The 18,330-nt window shown below is 44.2% G+C and overlaps 1 protein-coding gene across 5 annotated transcripts in view; it reads right to left on the bottom strand.

Annotated features, from left to right (window-relative positions):
* The window catches only part of Lancl1 (LanC like 1), a 35,701-nt gene that overhangs the window by 13,237 nt on the left and 4,134 nt on the right, over nucleotides 1-18,330 (bottom strand). For 3 of the 5 annotated variants that reach the window (XM_005361431.3, XM_005361430.3, XM_005361432.2), the window contains 2 exons: nucleotides 16,715-16,832; nucleotides 2,843-3,050 (listed from right to left, as the gene is read on the bottom strand). In XM_005361431.3, the coding sequence (XP_005361488.1) occupies nucleotides 2,843-3,050; nucleotides 16,715-16,832 (326 nt within the window). Of the gene's footprint in view, nucleotides 1-2,842; nucleotides 3,051-9,616; nucleotides 9,826-10,809; nucleotides 12,339-12,552; nucleotides 12,670-16,714; nucleotides 16,833-18,330 lie in introns of those variants that run through there. The other 2 variants (XM_005361433.3, XM_026786213.1) reach the window with 2 other exon arrangements.

The following is an 18,330-nucleotide window of genomic DNA, read 5'->3' as shown; positions in this document are numbered from 1 at the left end:
CAAAACACTGCAGCCTAGAGTTGGAGGACTTTCCCTACACATGAGCTCCTGAAGACTGCAGGCAGAGAGAGGTATTTCATTTTGTATAACCAGGACTGAGCACAAACGCCAATCTGTTTCAACACCTGTTTCCATTGAATGCAATTAAAGTTCTTAGAGCAGATTTCTACTTGGCCACTGTATTTCAGGGAAGATGACTGTGTGTGACACACTGGAACCACTATAATGTTATCTGATGTCAAGTCACAGTGATACTTAAGAATGTGATCTCAGGGACCTCACACGCCTAATGGGTTTAAACTGGCTGTGCAAAAACTAATAAATAAAAAAGACAGTGTCTGTGTTTCAGACATAAGAGAGCATCTAACAGTTTTACACCAGCTAGTCATACATCAGTAAACAGCCCTGGTAGGAACATACTTTACTTCAACTTTTAGGAGAAATTATTGCTTTGTATCACCTATCCCTCTGGTGACGACAGTTTTTTATCAAATTCATATTTTAATTTTATTTTTTGCGAACCCACAAGTTTAATGAAGGTTACCCTCAGGAATGTGGGTGTGGCCCTTCACAAACGCACTGGCATCTTACCAGTGCCGCACCACTGAAAAGCTGTCCCTGCCCTCCACAGCCACTGACCGCTGAGAAGATGCTCAGGGCTAGTGGTGCCACTGAAGGGGAGGTATAGCCGCTGCTCTGCAGGTGTCTTGGAGTCAATCACAGCTGCTGAGAGTTAAAGCGAGCACCGGTCACGTCACACCCACTAGGCAGAATTCCGCAGCACTCCAGCCTTTCCTGGGGCTCTCACATTCTTTCCAGCTTCTGGTAGTCTCTGAGATTGGAGGGGTGACATGATGGCCCATTTAGGGCTCAATGCTCAACAGGAACTTGTGTTCAATGTATATTTAGAAGTCAAGTGACCGGTATTTCATGTCCTTAGCAAATAACAGCAGTAGCTTCCCCTAAAGGATGCATGACCTGCCCGGTCATGGGCTTCTGACCAGGCTTATAGTACCAGATAAGAATTTTCTCCTGGTGAGGAGGGCTCAAGTCCATCAGAAAACAGTTGGTTACCCCTATTGGAGTCATGCCTCTATTGCACCAGTGGGCGCATCCTGCTTGGTAGGTCAGGAGTACAACACACAGGGTTGAGTATGACTATAATGTCATCACTATAGCAGCCTGTGCAGCATCTTCCAGCACTAGGACGGCTAGCCAGCATGGAGACGATTTTAGCTGGGGACCAGCCTGAGATTTCTCTAAGTCTTGTATAGTTTTATATTAAATGATTCTTTGCTATAGCTTTTTTTTTCTATTCATACTAGATAATGTCATTTTTCATTTGAAGTAGGACTATATCATTTGTAGCTTTTGATAGCTATAAGCATAATTATGTATTAAAATGTCAATGCAGAAAATGATTTACTATATTGATTCATATAATGCTATAGTAGAGCAAAAGATTCTTTGGCTTCCCTATTGTGCTTACAATTTCAAGTAGAAAAAAAATTGCTATAAAGAGAAAGTATCATTGTACAGGGCGTTTGGGGAGAATGGAAAACTTCTGTGTGTGTGATCGCCTACGCAAGTTATACATACACTAACCAACACAGGTATGAATAATTCCTTCTTTGTAACACAATCGTAACTTGAACAGTTCAAAAAGCCTGCTGAGGAATTATACACACAGACCAGTAATTGCTAGGCATCCATGAAACTGGTTCTGGCACCCCCAAAAGATACTATACTGACACTCCCATCCTTCATGGGTTAGCATACAACCCATGAACATCTTCATTATACTTTGAACATCTCTGTTATAAATAAAGCACTCCATAAAGAGCCACACTGTTTAGGGAAAAACAACATAAACTTTTTGCCCAACACTTTTGAGCCATGGTTGGCTGAGCTTATGGAGGTAAACCCACTGATACAGAAGGACAATATATGTTAATATAGGGATTCCTCAACAAACTAAATCAATAATTATGCCTTCTAGTAGCAATTATAAGAAAGAACAGTGGGCATATAAAAGTCACAGCTGACTCTGGGATGATCACACTGTCAGAAACGCAACTCTACCTGCTGACTTTCATTTGCTCAGTGAGAGACCAAGAGTACATGGAGTTGCATGCCAGCCACATTTCTCCAGAGTTCAAAAGAGTGCTCAATAACTTTTTACAAAGACAATAATGTTGTCTATTTGGAGAAAAGTTTAACAATTCTTTAAAAGTCACCAGTGCATAGTTTGCCATGAATTATATTCAAAGTGATGATGATGATGATAATGATGATGATGATGATGATGATGATAATGATAATAATAATCTAGATTTGTATGTCATTGCCCACAAAAAAAGGCAGTCACCATTATGGTTGTTATTACTGTCATTGTCATCATCCTTATTATTATTGGATTTTGGAGATGGTCTAAGTACACAGCCTAGGTTGGCCTTAAATTCAGTATCTTCCCACCCTAGCTTTCTGAGTGCTGGGATTATAGATGTTCACACAACCCATTTAGAATGGCATCTGGAATTAGTTTTTGGTCCCTCGCATACAAGAAGAGATCCACTTCCTTTTCAGATGCTGATTTTGGGGAGCACAGTGAATTAGTTATCCCATAATCAAGGTTTTGATCTGGACCATGCTGGTGTCTTCTATCTTGTACTAAAATAGGGATTACAAGGCTATTCTTTAACTATAGCAGGAATATAAGAACTGACCAAATGCAGGAAGATCTATTTGCTGAGAGACAAGTAAACTCAGAATTTTCTTTTGCTAACATATGTAGAATCCTAATGGTGTTTCAGCAACAATTCTCACAAACAAACATGATTACCGTGTGATACAATCCTCTGCCTGCTTCTCACTGTTCATCTTGTGATACAGCACAGCAGCCACAGCCAGGGGGCCTGCATCGCCACACAGGAAGGTGATGGAACGCTTGCTCAAACAGTTTAGGCTTTGCTTTACATAGCCGTGCGCCATCTGCAAGTAGGCAGGGTCCCCAAACACATCATAGAGATGTAAGTAAAGCACAGCGATGCCTGGAATGCAAGAGAAAGCAAGTGGAGATGAGGACAGGCAACGCACTGTGTTATTCTGCTGTGCTACCACTCATCTGGGTTGAACTGGATAAGCTATGTGAAAGCATCTGCAAGTTCAGGTGACTTTCTAGCCTCAGCTCTGTTTACTGTGAATCAGCTCTAAGAAAAATGCAGAGGGCATCACTTGTCTTTGGATTCCTCACTGTTAGATTCTATTAAGAAATGAAGATTTTTAAGACTTCTCCAAGACAGACACATAGACACAGTGACCATTTTAATCTATTTTGGTTGATGGCTTATTAATTAACGAGGTTAATTAATAATGAACAAGAAATATGTTCATTGTGACATAAAGCAATTTAGAGCAAGGGATGAAAAAGCCAACTTCTCATTAAACAAAAGGAAATTCTTTTGTGTGTGACAAGCTAGTTTGTGTCACCAAATCCTACACTCTGGTTTCCTTGTAGGAAGGCCTTGGACACTGGCAAAAATACACTCAAGTCTTGTAATATTTTTCCTGTCAAGGGTTGTCTCCTCTGCCACCATGCTATTTTGGAGACTAATGTAAGGGTGCCAATAACTTTGTTGTGGTCCCCACTTCTTCGTTCCTGTGCACCCCTAGAGCCTACAGAGTAACCGAGGCAATGTCTGTGTGTCCTCATCACAGGAGACAGAGCTCCCCCTCGGAAGCAGCTCAGTGAGAAGCAATCAGAGACATGGAGAAGGGGTCTGTCTGCCTAAAGCATTTCCAGAAACATTTTCCTGTAAAGTACATTTTCCATCTCATTTACCATTTTTAGAAGACACACAGTCTATGTTTAAATCTAAATTAATAGAGCCAATCTTTTCATGGATTTCAATGCAGTAAAAATGCAGTCTGCAGAATTACTTTTTACTGTACTGAGAACAATTTTAAATTCAGATCCTTCTCATTTTGCATGGGTAATCTCCAAAGCTTTGTGTTACAGACAATTCAATTTCACATGTATATTAAAGCCAAATTTTCATCTCTTGCCAAAGTTAATAACCTTGTCTGCTCTCTCAAAGTGGCGCGGTGTTAGTAATTCCGAAGTTGATGAGCAGATGGAAGGACGATGCTCAAGGTCTGTAGACAAGTGTACAGAACAACGTACGTGGGAGGAAAAATCTCCTTTTCACAAATGATCAGCGTCAAGAGCTTCTTCCAGAATTACATCCTTAATGGACTTCATCGCCACCCACATCACGCACCTGCTGGCAACCCACTTAAACTGTTGGCCTTTCACTTCCCCACTTATCCCACTGCTGCCTCAAGACCTCCCCTCCCCGCCGCCTCCAATTAAGTGATGTAAGCACCAAGGCCAGGTAATAACATGAGAAAATAAGATGATTTAATACAAGTTCAGTGACTATTTTCCTTTTTGGATTCTTGTCTCATGATCATTAGTTCCTTTTGTCTTAAGCAGTTAACAAACAAAACCTACTATGAATACAAGTGAAAGACGTGATACACTCCTCGTGAAAATCCAGCAATCTTTTGGACAGTTCTTTTCTGATGAGCATAGAATCATTTCTTCAGCTTCTTGGATTCCATGGCTCCAGGTTCCATTTCCCTCTTCCCCCTGTTGTGGGTGGGCCCTGGTGTCATATTTCGATTAGCAATCTGTTCATAGAGTGTGTGGTTTCTTCTTACACAAAGCGCCATGGATGGAGAGGGCTTTTTGTGCTGAATACTGCTAATGTCCTTGGGACTGCTTGTGAACCGGCTCGGTCAGATATGTTTCATTTCTCCTCAACGTTTTTAAATTTAGTAATAGAAAAAGTGGGTAAATAAACTCTCTGGGGCTAAATGTCTTGAGCCTGATCCTCAGACAGTAGGCACAGGCGTTTGCAGATAGCAAAGACTCAAAGATAGCAGGCAAAGTGGATGCTTTGCACCAAGACACAACCTGTGGCCTTAAGCCTCCTTCTCAAAGTGCAAATGCTGTTCTGGAAGTCCTAGCGCACCGCAAGGCTGAGCATACAAACTCCGGTCCCTTCCTTGCCCCACTCCTGCCTTCCAGAGGCAGCTACCTTCAATGACTTCATCTGCTTGTTTGATTCTCTCTCTCTGCCTCCAAATTTCTGAGAAAGCCTATGTGTTATTTGCTAATTCTTTCCATTTCAGAAAACTGTTTTTTCAAATTTCCATTTGGAACAGGGAGATTTACCTCTTGTAACAGAGGGGTAGAAGTGGTTCTTCAATGTACACCCATTTCTGCTCAACAACCATACCCTAGATTTCAAGGTAGCATAAGTGTACAGCAGGGGATGGCCTCTGGCTAGGTTCTCTCCAGTATATGTCCTTCCTTCTACCTTCTTCCTGTCTGGAATGCAGATGTGATGGCATGGTCAAGCAGGAACTGTAGACCATGAGTTGGAAATTGTATTAGGATGCTGGAGATGCACAGACATGGTGGCTTACTGCCCTGAGAGCTAAAACCTGACTGCGCCAGACAGACCCTATTCTGTCTCGTAACACAAGAGGGAAAACTTGTCTTATTAAAGCCACTATTATTTAAGTGTACTGCCACAAGTTTGTAAGACCAGTTCTAAAGAACAGAGTTCTTTTTCAAAGCTAGAGAGGTAGCAAAGCTGTATCTCAGGTTTAGCCAGTGATGACTTTTTAATTTGAAATGCATCATTTTAAACACAACAGCTTAATGTTATTTTAAAAAACAAATCATTATAGCTGCCCGGTAGGGTTTGGACCAGAGGATATCCAAGTATAGCTAGGAGGACGGTACACGAATAGGGCTGAGACACAGGGCAGGACCAGAGGATATCCAAGTGCAGCTAGGAGGACGGTACACGAATAGGCTGAGACACAGGGCCGGGGCGAGACTCGCAGTGAGAATGAACCTCACTGGGAGGTAAAAGCAGCAACACTTCATAGGGGATGAGTGACAAGCAGATTCCATGACGGCTCCCTAACATCCTAGTTCCATAACCACGTGGGTACCGCCAGCATGGCAGCACATGCAAGATTACCACTGTGTTCATGGAGAAACACACCTTCAAACACACTTCAAGTCTTGAAGGACACTTAACATCATGAGGAAAACTAGCTCTATGATAATAGCATGTACTGACTGGTTTTGGGAGCTTCAGTTGAGAAATGCCTCAGTGAGATGCAGCTATAAGGCTTTTTTTTTATTTAGTGATCAATGAGGAAGGACCCAGGTCACGGTGGGTAGTGCCAACCCTGGACAGGTGGTCCTGGGTTCCGTAAGGAAGCAGGCTGAACAAGTCATGGGAAGCAAGGCAGTAAGCAGCACTCCTCCATAGCCTCTGAATCAGCTCCTGCCTCCAGGATCCTGCCTGTTTGAGTTCCTGTCCTGACTTCCTTCACTGATGAACAGCAATGTAAGCCTAATAAACTGTTTCCTCCCCAACTTGCTTTTTGGTCATGGTGTTTCGCTGCAGCATTGGAGATCCTAACTAAGACACATCACAACTGTTAAGAGTCTCAGCATGGAGCTGCATCTGTCAATGTGTGCATCTATCACAGAACAGGCAAGGTCTTTAGAGGAGACAGCAGTCATTTATAATCAACTGCACCCTTCAATTTATACCTCGACACCAGATGCAAAGACTAGAGAGACAGAGATAGGCTTCCTTTTCCTATCTTTTAAGTTTTTGTACTAGTCCAGAAAATATTTAGTTATAATTTAAGTTTTGAACATACTTAATTGTTAGAATAAGTGCTATCTGTTTTTTTCTACTTTACAAGTATTTTATTTAAAAATATAAGCCTCCTTCTCATGAACCTGAGTAAATTTTGACATGCTCATGAACGCTAAACTTTAAAATAAATCTTTAAAATTTTCCTTTAAATATTACATTTTATTTGTCTGCAAGGCTGTGCGTGCCATGACACACGTGTGGAGGACGAGTGGTGGGCGTAGGTTCTCTCCTGCTACCCGGCATGGCTCCAGGGATGGCAATCAAGGTGTAAGCTCAGCAGCAAACACCTTCAGTCCTGGCACGTCTGCATCATTGGCCCAACATTAATGTTAGCATTTAGGTCAGAGTTATTCATTTCCTGTCTTGTGTGGTCTACTCCATGAAAACTAGTGTCATTAAGCTGTCCAAGTGAAGGCTTCGGCTTTGCTGTTCTTTGGCTTTGCTCATACACAGAGCTAGAGTGTGGACACCTTAAAGGAGAGCATGATCTGAGAGAAGTGGGTAAAGCAAAATCTAGTGAGACAACATGTTTATAAATCCACAGTCAGAATCTAGAGTAAGATCCGGGGAACATCCGTCTAACTGGAAAGCAGCGATGGTTCCCAATGTGTGTCAGGAGCAGCTGGAGGGTAATGGGCAAAGCAAAGGAAAGCGAGCTGACTAGCCAGTCTGTGGTCTAGAGGCCATGAAGAACTGAAGCAGGTGACATCAGTGCTCAGGTCCCGCAGCAGATGGAGCCAGCCTCTGCTCTAACCATAGACACTTTAGCCCATTAAACAGGAAACATGCTTCTAGTCACTTACCACATTCACAATGTCCAGCTCCTGCACTGGGTCAGCAGTTGCCGTGGTGACAGCAAACTACCATTTCCACTGAAGCAAACTGGTCTAACGCGACTACCCTAACGAGCACGGCTAAGTGTTCCATGGTATCAGGGACTGAGGAAGCTAGGGCCACCTCAGACTCACCCTGTAAATGTGGCCTTGAAATGTTCATAATGAATTTTCTTTTTTATATAATTTTTAAATTATTTTTTAAATTATCTTTTTTATTTTACATACCAATCCCAGTTTTCTCTTCCTCCTCTCCTTCCGCTCTCCCACCTTCCACTCATTTCACCCAGCCATCAGAAGGTGAGGGTCCCATGGGGGTCAACAAAGGCTGTCACCTGAGGCGGGACCAAGGCCCTCCCCCTGTATTTAGGATGAGCAAGGTTTCCCTGCATAGTTCATGCACTCGGGATAAATACTGGTTCCACTGTCAGTGGCCCCACTGCCCACGCCACTCAACTGTCACCCACATCCAGAGGGCCTAGTTTGGTCCTATGCAGGTTCCCCAGCTGTCAGTCCAGGAGCCAATGGGTGCCCACTAGCAATTCTATAATTTTTTATAATTAATTACTGTTTCTATAATTACTATAATTAATTTAAGAGGAAAAAAATAATACACTGTGAGGTCAAAAAAGACTGCTATATGAGGCATCAATGCTGGCTATTCTGCTGTTTCTTCCCAGAGCTGCCACTCTGGGGGTGAGGGGGGCAAGCGCTCAAGAGCACTTCTCGATGTGCAGTCTCCTTCCTCAGCTACTGACCCTCAGCGGTGCTGTAAGGACAGCCAGCTGCTGCGAAGTAACTAACACTAAGCCTTTGTGTTTCTGAGGGATCATACTTCTATTCTCTTGACACTCGAGACCTTACTGCATCTCAGATGTATACAGATGATAAAATCTCCAGACACACGAGTCTCCCAAACATGGCTCTGTAATGCTAGAGATTCCTCTTAAACTTTTCATTTATTCAACAACCAGTCGGCAGCAGTACCTTTGCCAGGGTATGTCAGTTCCCTTCAGGCCAGGGGCTCTGAAAGATACAGGCAGTTACGGCAGGAACATGTGGTTAAAAGTGCAGAACTTTAGGGAGCTGTCGGCTAGCACTCAGGAGTCTGGAAGGCCAGGTAAGTACTGAAGGCGAGGCAAGGGAGAATTCCAAACTAACTGAAGGTGTTCACTGAAATGTTAAAGTCCATCATCAATTGCTATGTCTTCTTCCTTTCAGATTTGGGGAACATAAGTGAGAACCCCAATGAACTCCCGTTACCCATAACCACTTGGCTTTGTGTATCAAGTTGGTGCTTTCTACTATGATTTCAGAACTGTTCCCACTGAACTTCTGTGTCAATGACTGGGCATGCACACAGGCTATACCAACAGAATTTGCTGCTGTCAGGACAGCAGTTGCTTTCTGTTGACTTTACTGTGCACAGCCGTACCCATAAACCTGGGTGTCAGTAAAGCGCCCCGTGGGATCTGCTCAGTTGTGAGACCAGGGCTGCCCACTGTGCGCTCTTGGCTGCATAAATCCCCCAGTTTTTCACACAGGCCATCCGGGAAGAAAGCAGGTATGGTTCTGCACCTTTCACTGTCTATTACCCCAAACAGAGTAGTGAGCAGGTCAAATGAGCCCTTCAGACAAGATCTTTTCTCCTCTTAGCTACTCCCACAGCTGCCATATGCCAGGACTGAAGAACAAAGGAAACATTACACATTCTTCCTTCCAGGGTCCAGCAGCGCTCTGTGTCACAAAGGTCAAATACAGAAGCACTGCTAGCCTTTCATCAGACTGGCGTGACAGGTGAGGAGGAAGCTAAGAACACGGGCTCTCCCCGTCCTCGGTGTGAAACGCAGCCCATTTACTATGCCTCAGTACTCTTCTGAAAATGGAAACAGCAGCAGCATCTCTACAGAAAAACTGAGTCACGTGGCAGCACAGCTTCGTCCTAGCCTCCACCGCCTCAAGTCCAGTCCCATTAGGTAGTGACCTCACAGGATGTGGACTCTCTGTAGCCTATGGCTGACCTCTCACCTGAAGGACGGAGTGCAGAGGAGGTACGGTCTCCCTCCTCCCACATTTCAGCATCACTCCTCCTCTTCTGACCTCTGGGGGCAGAGAACTCTTCTATACAGAAGCCACCTGGCCTTGCACGAGCCTTCTCGAGTCCTCTGGCCTCATCTGTTCACCTCCTGTTCACCAGGCAAGCATGCTAACCCAGGACTATCAGGTGCTCTGTGAGTCTGGGAGGAAGTTCAGGCCAAGGGTGAGAGAAGCCAAGTCTCAGTGATCAGCAGAGCAGACATGGTAAAACTTGTCAGCTAATTCCTGAATTCTTGTCTCAACTTGACCCGACCCTAGGGCTGTGATGAACTGAAACACATCCTAAGAGATACAAACAGAACTGAATTTTCATTCTTTCTCACCTAGTTCAAGTAGTCAGTTTGGGTTACATAGTGGCAGAGAGTGGTGCTGGAGCTGCACTCCCTATAGGCATTTTTAATAAACACTGACTATGGGCATGGCGCTATGCTGAGTGGAGTTCCCTGCAATGGGAATAGCAGGCCCAGCTGCAGCCTTTTCAGTGTTGTCTGCAATGGTCATTGCTTACGTCAGCCTGATTTCCTATCTACCACCGCCCCCCCCCCCGTCTGTGTGTGTGTGTGTGTGTGTGTGTGTGTGTGTGTGTGTGTGTGTGTACGTGTGTAGGCTCAAGGCTGAGGTCAGAGGTTTTTCCTCAACTACTCTCTACCTTATTCACTGAGTCAGGGCCTCTTAACTGAACTCTTAAGATGAATTTCACAGACTGCTCTGGGAATCTGTGCCCACACTGAGAATGCTGGAATTACAGGCAGCCGTCACACCAACCTAGAATTTATGTGAGCGCTAGGAATGTGAACTCTGCTTCCCATCCTTGTATGGCAAGCACTTTATCCATCCAACCGAGCCATCTCCTCGGTTCCCTTTCTACCATGTGCTCTGATTTGCTTATGAACACTGTCCCCACTCTGTGCTCCTCTTTAGCGCCCTCTGGACATCTAACCCTGCACTCATTTCCAATGTGTGCCTTAGTAACATAACCTGCAGTACAATGGCATCAACATCATAAACTTCGATGTGTAACTCAGAAAGGCAACGGACCACGCGCCTGGCACAGTTACCTAGCCAGTGCTTGGTGGGAAGGGCTCTAGTGAACTCAGTGCCCACTCATAACCAATGGCACTCACTGGCTTAAAGATGGGTACTTCTCATGAAGGTGAAGGGACATCCGCTTAGGGCTCAGACGCTGAATTGCTGGCTCTGGCACGAAGTGTCTAATAAAGAGAGAAAGACAACTGGCCAGAATGATTTCTTTCAAGTAAATCTCGTGTCAGTGGTAACTGAGAGCCACATGCTAATGTGGCAGCTAACAGCTCTGCACTTGGCAGATCAGAGGAACGGCATCTTGAAATACTAATGACCTGCGTTTAGAGCCCAAGTTAATATTACTCTAGGGATTGCGCTGCAGCTCTTCGTAGTTAAAGCGTTATCTAATGCTTGAGAAGAGGACATGCATGCCAATTGCAGCCTCATTAACTGGCTGAGTTGGTTAACAGGAGCTTAGCCCATGGCTTTCAGAGCTGAAGCCCCTTGAGTCCTCTGTGCAAATGGCTTTTTCTCCTTTAAAGTGTAAGTTGATCACTATTTCTCTGAGGAATCACCACAGTGAGGAGTGGGGGAAAAGTGACTTTTCATGAAGGCTGGCACTTTTTGCCATGTTTCCTAAAAGACATCAGTGAAATCAGCCCTCCCTTGGGTCTACTTAACTCTCTGCTGCATCTGTCAGAGAAATAGGGTTTCCTAGTCAATGCCTACTTTTAGCAGAGACTCGTCCCTGTCCATTAACCCTTCATAACAGTAACACTTTACTAGTCTTTTGTGACTTCAACTCTAAGATCTACAGTCTTCCCTGGGACAAACGGCAGCTCAGCCCAGAAACATGTATTGTAGTGCTATGTCCTCTGCAGTGTCCTACACATCGCTGGGCCCATCACAGAGCCAGCAGCTGGCTATGGGTCTGGTTGTATGGTTCTCCTCCTGTTGTTTTCTGTATCTAAGTAACCTACATGCTTCCCAAACAGTCGGTGTGCTGGGAGGGGACGGCGACTGTACACAGAGCTGCTGACCTCAATCACTGCGCATTAGCCTTCAGTGTAATACTTCATAAAGGGCCGGTGGAACAACTGAGGCTCTTCACTTGAAACACCGCTTCTTAGCAGTGACCACCTGAGGTCACATGGATGAGCACTCACTTGAGAAGATTCGCAACAACCATTTCCAAATACAAGCCATAATGAAAAGAATCTTCTTTGGATCAATTAATGTTTTCTTCTGAATCTACACTAAGTAAGTGTACCTGTAGGGTCTAGAAATAGGAAAACACATTTATACAAAAGAATGCCAGAGACTACAGAATTTTTTGCTGCAAATGCTGAGAAGAACTTCCAGGATTTACTTTATGTCTAATCATCAGTTATGTACTTGCAGGCTTAATAGTAATTACCCTTCCCTCTGCTGCCTTGGTAACAAGGCTTGTTTCTCAAATTATTTTCATATTTTCTAAAAATAAAATACTGAACTCTGATTGGTCATAAGCAATTCTCAAATGTTGTACAGTACAGGTATCAGGTTGTCATGGCTCAAACTATTCTGTCTCAGACATCTTAGGAAAATCTCACTGGGCAGTGTTGGCACACACCTTTAATCCCAGGACATGGGAGGCAGAGGCAGACGGATATCTGTGAGTTCAAGACCAGCCTGCAGAGCAAGTACCAGGACAGGCTCCAAAGTTACAGAGAAACCCTGTCTCAAAAGAAAAATAAAATAAAAATAAAGATGACGACGACGATGACGAAGAAAAGAATCTCCCCTTACAAATGCACGCAATGAACACAAATGTAGTAGCTGGTAGGAAACATGTGCAGACTCACTCAAAAGGCAGAGGACAGGACTCATGAAGTCGCCTGCTGGTTCTGTAACCCAAGAACTTTGCCTTGCTCTGCTTCCATTTTCCAGCTCTGACATGGAGGCCCTCTATAGACTCCACACTGGGGAGATACACACAGGCAGAGCAGAGGATTAAAGGAAAGCTCTTGGGATGGGATCTGCTCCCCCACTAGGCACGGATGGCCGTGCACTTTCTCACTCCTGTCATGTGAAGTGACTGACACTAGTAGCAGTGTTCTGACCTTTACTTTTTTCCCCCAGGGTCATGGAATTTTGCTTCTCTACCACAAGTGTAGAAGAATAAATGCCAGGGGTGTGAGGCTTAATGATGGCATCTCATGGGTACATTTAAATTCAACTGAAACCACAGTTAACACTCTCAGTCCATTTTAAAGCCAAGATAGTCCTTGCAGAGAAGAACAGGGTGGAAAGCGAGGCCTACCCCCTTTTCTCTCCTCCCACTTTCTTTAGTGTATCTACATGTTTGCACACATGTAGACCTGGGTGTGGAGGACAGAGGTTGATGGCAGTCATTTTTCTTGGCCCCTTATAAGTTATTTGCTGAGAGAGGGTTTTTTGCTAAACCTACAGCTGGTAGGTTTGGGTAGTCTAGCTAGCCACTGTGCCTAAGGATACCATCTCTACCCTTCCGAGTGCTAGAATTACAAGAAAGTGCTGGGTTTGGGATGATTACCAGCAGGCCGCTATGCTCTCTCGGTTTATACTGGGAGCCGGGGAACTCTAGTCCCCACGCTTGGGAAGATGCCCTTTACCCTGAGCCATCTTGCCAGCCCCTTATTTACTTCAAGTTTTGTTTAACCAAGGACACAGTAACTCTTACTAATAACTTATTTTGTACACATGTGGATACTCCAAAGTTTACTCTTGGGCGAGCCAGCATTGACTATCAGACGGCACTATTAGGCAGGATCAGATGGAAAGCTCGTAATTAATTATAATGGTTATCTTCCAAAGCATGCATCACACAGAGGTGCCCTGGCAGAAAGCTGAAGTACCATGTCCTTTTTTTTTAAGTCTCAAGTTTCACTGAGAACTAGGCAGTACTTACGACTTCACACTCTGAAATATTTCTCTATAATAGGCTTTATGGAAAAAACACTACATGTGAAATGAAGACTTTTTTTTTTCCAAAAGAAGAAAATTGTTTTGAGTTCCTTTGTAAATGAAGAGGGGAAAATATTGCTTACCTGATTTAAAAATATTTTAAGACATTCGTACATTCACTCTTACCAAATTCCTGACCAAAGTAGACAGACCTTAGAGAGAATTTGCAGATGGAAAAATAAAAGGTAGGACCAGGTCCAACTGGCTGTATGACACATAACTAAGATAGTTTTGTTCTAAGATACTCTGCGTATCTTTTATCTGGAAGTCTACATTCTTCTCTAAGGAAATCCAGCTAGCAGACTACATGAGCCACACCTTCTTTGTAACAGCAGTGATCCTGAGACGGGTGCACCAACCTACAAACACTGCACAGGATTTGAGCCCTGAGTAGAGTAGCCACGAAATCTTTTTAAGGGAAGGGAATGCATTTTCCTTTTGCTCTCTTTCCTTGTAGCAGCCAGAGAAGCTGAAGTACCATGTGGCCGTTAGCAGCCATGGTGACCAAGAGGTGGAACTAGTGGCTGAGGACTGACAAAGCAGCAGAGGAACAAGGCCGTTAACGCCATAGGCTACTGTCTCAACCTTCAACTTTCCTCATGACTTCTCCACGGGACAAACAGAAACAGTGTTTAAACTGATGAATCTAATCCATTCCAAATCTCCACTCCACCTGAATCAGAACTGGGTACCGGCCATATTTCCACTAGAGAATATGATAGTAACTTAAAGTTCTAATTAATTATAATCATTCTTGACTCACATAAACAACACTGTAACATAAAGACAACTTTTAACAGCTTTCCCTGTCCACTGACAACAGATGTTCAATAAAAGTCAGTGGTAAAGAAATTTGTGGATAACTTAGCAAAACAAGCAGCAATAAGGTAGTGTTTATAAGGTCCTAAGTTGCAAATTTCTTGCTGAGCTAAGCCAAAATGAAGTACCTTGTTATTTAAAAAACATCATTTTTAGAAAAATACCTGGGCACACACAAGTCACATACAAGGGTGCATGCCATCAAGTAGTCATTGCTGCGACACACAGTACCACGTTGTTCATCAATGCAGCGCTCAGGAAGAAACTAGCTGTCACTAGACAGTAGCCCATAAACTGTAAGGTTATAGAAGGCTTAGACGATTTCCTGTGGTCAAATTGGCATTCTAACTTAATCAACTCAGACTGAATTCTGGCACAGGACAGCCTTTTAGGTATCAGAACGCTGGAGATGATTTATTTCATGCCGGATAATGGCACTGTAACAGCGTTCGATGAGGGGATACTAGGAACCTTGCCTCAAAAGCCATTAGCAAATTTATCTACAAGATTTTATGCCTTCTCAGAAACCCATTAGCAGCTGAAGATATCTTCACCGCTCAGTGTGCCAATCTGACTCAGACGCTTGTCATGGAAGCTGCTTCCCTGAGTCAGCATGGAGAGTGAGCTGCTTGAGACTAAGACAGTGACAAACACAGCCAAAAATCTTAAACCAGGCCCATTTCACTTCAGAGAAAAAACTCTGCTGAAGGAAGTGTGACTTCAAGAGTCCGAACTAACCCTGGAATTTTGGGTGTTTGATGGATGGCTTCTCCTGACCTTGTCAAGGAAGTGTGACTTCGAGCATTTCAACTAACACTGGAAATTCAGGGTGTTTGATGGACGGCTTCTCCTGACCTAGTCAAGGAAATGTGACTTTGAGTGTCGGAACTAACCCTGGAGATTCAGGGTGTTTGATGGATGGCTTCTCCTGACCTTGTCAAGCTTGTCATTCAAACCAGAAACCAGTCAGCGACCATCTCTCCCCTCCCCTAAGCGAAGTTCTTTACAATGATATGTGCCCATGGGAATGGGTGACGTAGGGATTTAAGTAAGCTGCCCTGGAACTATGTCTGGCCATCTGTCTTAGGTCAGCCATGCCTGTTTCTCTGGCCAGAGACAATAAAATAAACTTCATAAATAATGGAAACTTCTAATGTTTTAGGAAAGCACCTGAGCCTAGGTCTGTAGTACACAACCTGACAGGGAAGGCCATGCCACGGCACCTGCGCAGGGGACTTATTCTGCTTCATCCAAATTCTGTTCATTTAAAATAAGATGGCAAAGGTCTTTATTAAAGAGACGAGTCTGTCAATTACAGCAAAGCTGACTTATAGCAGGTAATAAAGGACATGTTGATAACTTCCTTCCCGACACAACACACTTTCATCTTACTCTCTGCTACTGTTCCCTATGTTCACCTTCTGAAATACTTAGCAAACGCAAAACTCAACTCTTTGGCCCAACATTATCTTGCTTTAGGCCATGTCTTCAAATCCCAGCACTTGCAAGGTGAAGGCAGGTGGATCACTGTGAGTTTGAGGACAGCCTCATCTACATAGTGAGTTCCAGGACAGCCAGGACTGTTACACAGTGAGATGCTGTCTCCTTCCCTCTAATTTAGATATTTCATCTGTCATCCCCACTTGCACGGAATCTTGTGAGTTTGCTGCTGGCAGTCTCTCAGACAGCAGCTCCAGGTAGCAGTCCACATCAGCGTCCACGTGTGTTTGTAAAATGCACATTCCTAGCTTCAGCTATGAATCACTGAGATGCTCTGCTGTGGAGCCCAGGAACCTGCATTTTCAGAGCCAAAGTCCTAATGCTCAAAATGGAGCCTCCCTACTATTAAAAGCGCATGGGAGACGCTGTGCCCCCAGACTGTGTCCTTCAATATTCTGACAGTACCCTCCTGTCTGCTGCAGGGAGGGAGCCATGGTCTCTTGGCTCTCCTTTGCTTTTTCTCTCACTTCCAGTTTTTCTCTTCACAAGAACAGTAAACACCCCAATACCAGGCATGAGTGTGCTTGCCCCCTCACCGCTTAAAGAATGCTCACACAAAAGGTGACTGTGAGGTGGGGAGCACTGCACCCCCAGGACGCACACACAGGAGGGCCTGCAGGCTGTGCCCACACCTAACTGCTGAGGGCAGGGCCTACTTTGGCTCTCACCAGTGCACATGCTGGCTTAGTCAACGCTCTATACCTGCCCAGCCGGTGTAGCCAGTGCCATCCCGAGGATCTGCTGACTTTAGGCCTCTTTCCATTTGCTGAAGGAGCTCACGGATCTTATTGGTTAAGCGCTGTGAGAACTCGGGAGTCAGCTGTAGAAAATAAAGAACAACATTTTTAAAAAGAGTAGAAATCAATCACATTAACAGAGTTAATGGTACCTTCATGATGACATTTTCTATTTATGGAAATAAAATATTATCATGTAAAACTTAAAGCAGCCCTAAAGGTTTATGTTTTCCAGAAACCACATAGGGGCACATACTATTAAAAGCAGTATGTTTGAAAGTTACCATGAGCCAGGTTAGGGCAGTGCACGTCTGCAAGCCCAGCACGTGGGAGCCAGGTTAGGGCAGTGCACGTCTGCAAGCCCAGCACATGGGAGACTGATGCAGAAGGTCAGCTATTTTGAGCATAGCCTGGCTTTACAGTCAGACCCTGTGTCAGAAGAAAAGACCAGGCTAGCTTTGAGCTCAGAGATCCCCTTTCCTCTGCCTCCTGAGTGCTCAGATTAAAGGTGTGTTTCACTGTAGCAGGTAAAAGTCACGTTCTTAACACAAGTCATAGACACCCATTAAATCTCAGCTACTGAATTCTAGCTGTGACAATGTTAGTCCCCTTAGGAAATATTCTACTTGTTTCTGTTACTTTTAAGGATGGATAAAGCTGCAGCATTTAAAAAGCAAAACATGTCAGTGATTATCAGAAACTGCAAGGAAAAATGTCAAGGCTGTGAGGCCCTTGCCCAGCATGGAGTGTGACCACAAGAGGCCTGGCTGTGTCCCTCCTCACCTGTTACTGGCTGACTGCCCTTGCTCAGCTCCTGACTTCTTTATACAGCAGCTACCTTCCTGGAGTTGGAGGGACACACCTGCCCCATGGTTTCTTGCAGGCCACCCACTCTGTGCCAAGGGTGTACTGTAATGCTGGGGTTCTGGGGTTAGTGACACCATGTGAGAAACTATAGAACTGATGGGCAAGCTGAGGTTCACAAGTCATATTCCTAACGGCACGTTCTTTTTAATTTTATCAGATTTATTATTATTATTATTATTATTATTATTATTATTATTATTATTATTATATATATGGGTTTGTGATAGTTTGTGCAATGTGTGTGTCTGGCCCCCTGGAACTGGCGTTACAGACAGTTGTAAGCTGCCACGTGGGTGCTGGGAACAGAACTGAGGTCCTATGAAGAGCAACAAGTAGTCTTAATTGTGGAGCCTCTCTTCTGCCTCTTGCAAAGGCATATTCTTTATGAAGGACCTGGAAAGCATTTTCAAAGTGCTGTAGACGCCAATGACTGAGTGCCTTAAAAAGTCACTTTAATGTATCAACTAAGCAGGAACTTGCTATGACTTCATATTGGGTTTCCACAAAACCAGTAAGATTTAAAACAGGGCTGAGGAACACACTACAAGTGGAGAAACATGCTTCATCATGGGAAGGTTGTAATATCAAACCTTCACCAGGCACCACCAAAGTCTCCATTCTGTTATTCTGAGTCTGGGTGTGTGTCCTGCTGATGCACACACACAACAAGCTGTTATTCTGAGTCTGGGTGTGTGTCCTGCTGATGCACACACA

This window comes from Microtus ochrogaster, linkage group LG4 (assembly GCF_000317375.1).
Source record: "Microtus ochrogaster isolate Prairie Vole_2 linkage group LG4, MicOch1.0, whole genome shotgun sequence".
Lineage (NCBI taxonomy): Eukaryota > Metazoa > Chordata > Mammalia > Rodentia > Cricetidae > Microtus > Microtus ochrogaster.
The sequence above is the reverse complement of the archived record's forward strand: the minus strand, read 5'-3'. Positions and strand labels throughout refer to the sequence as shown.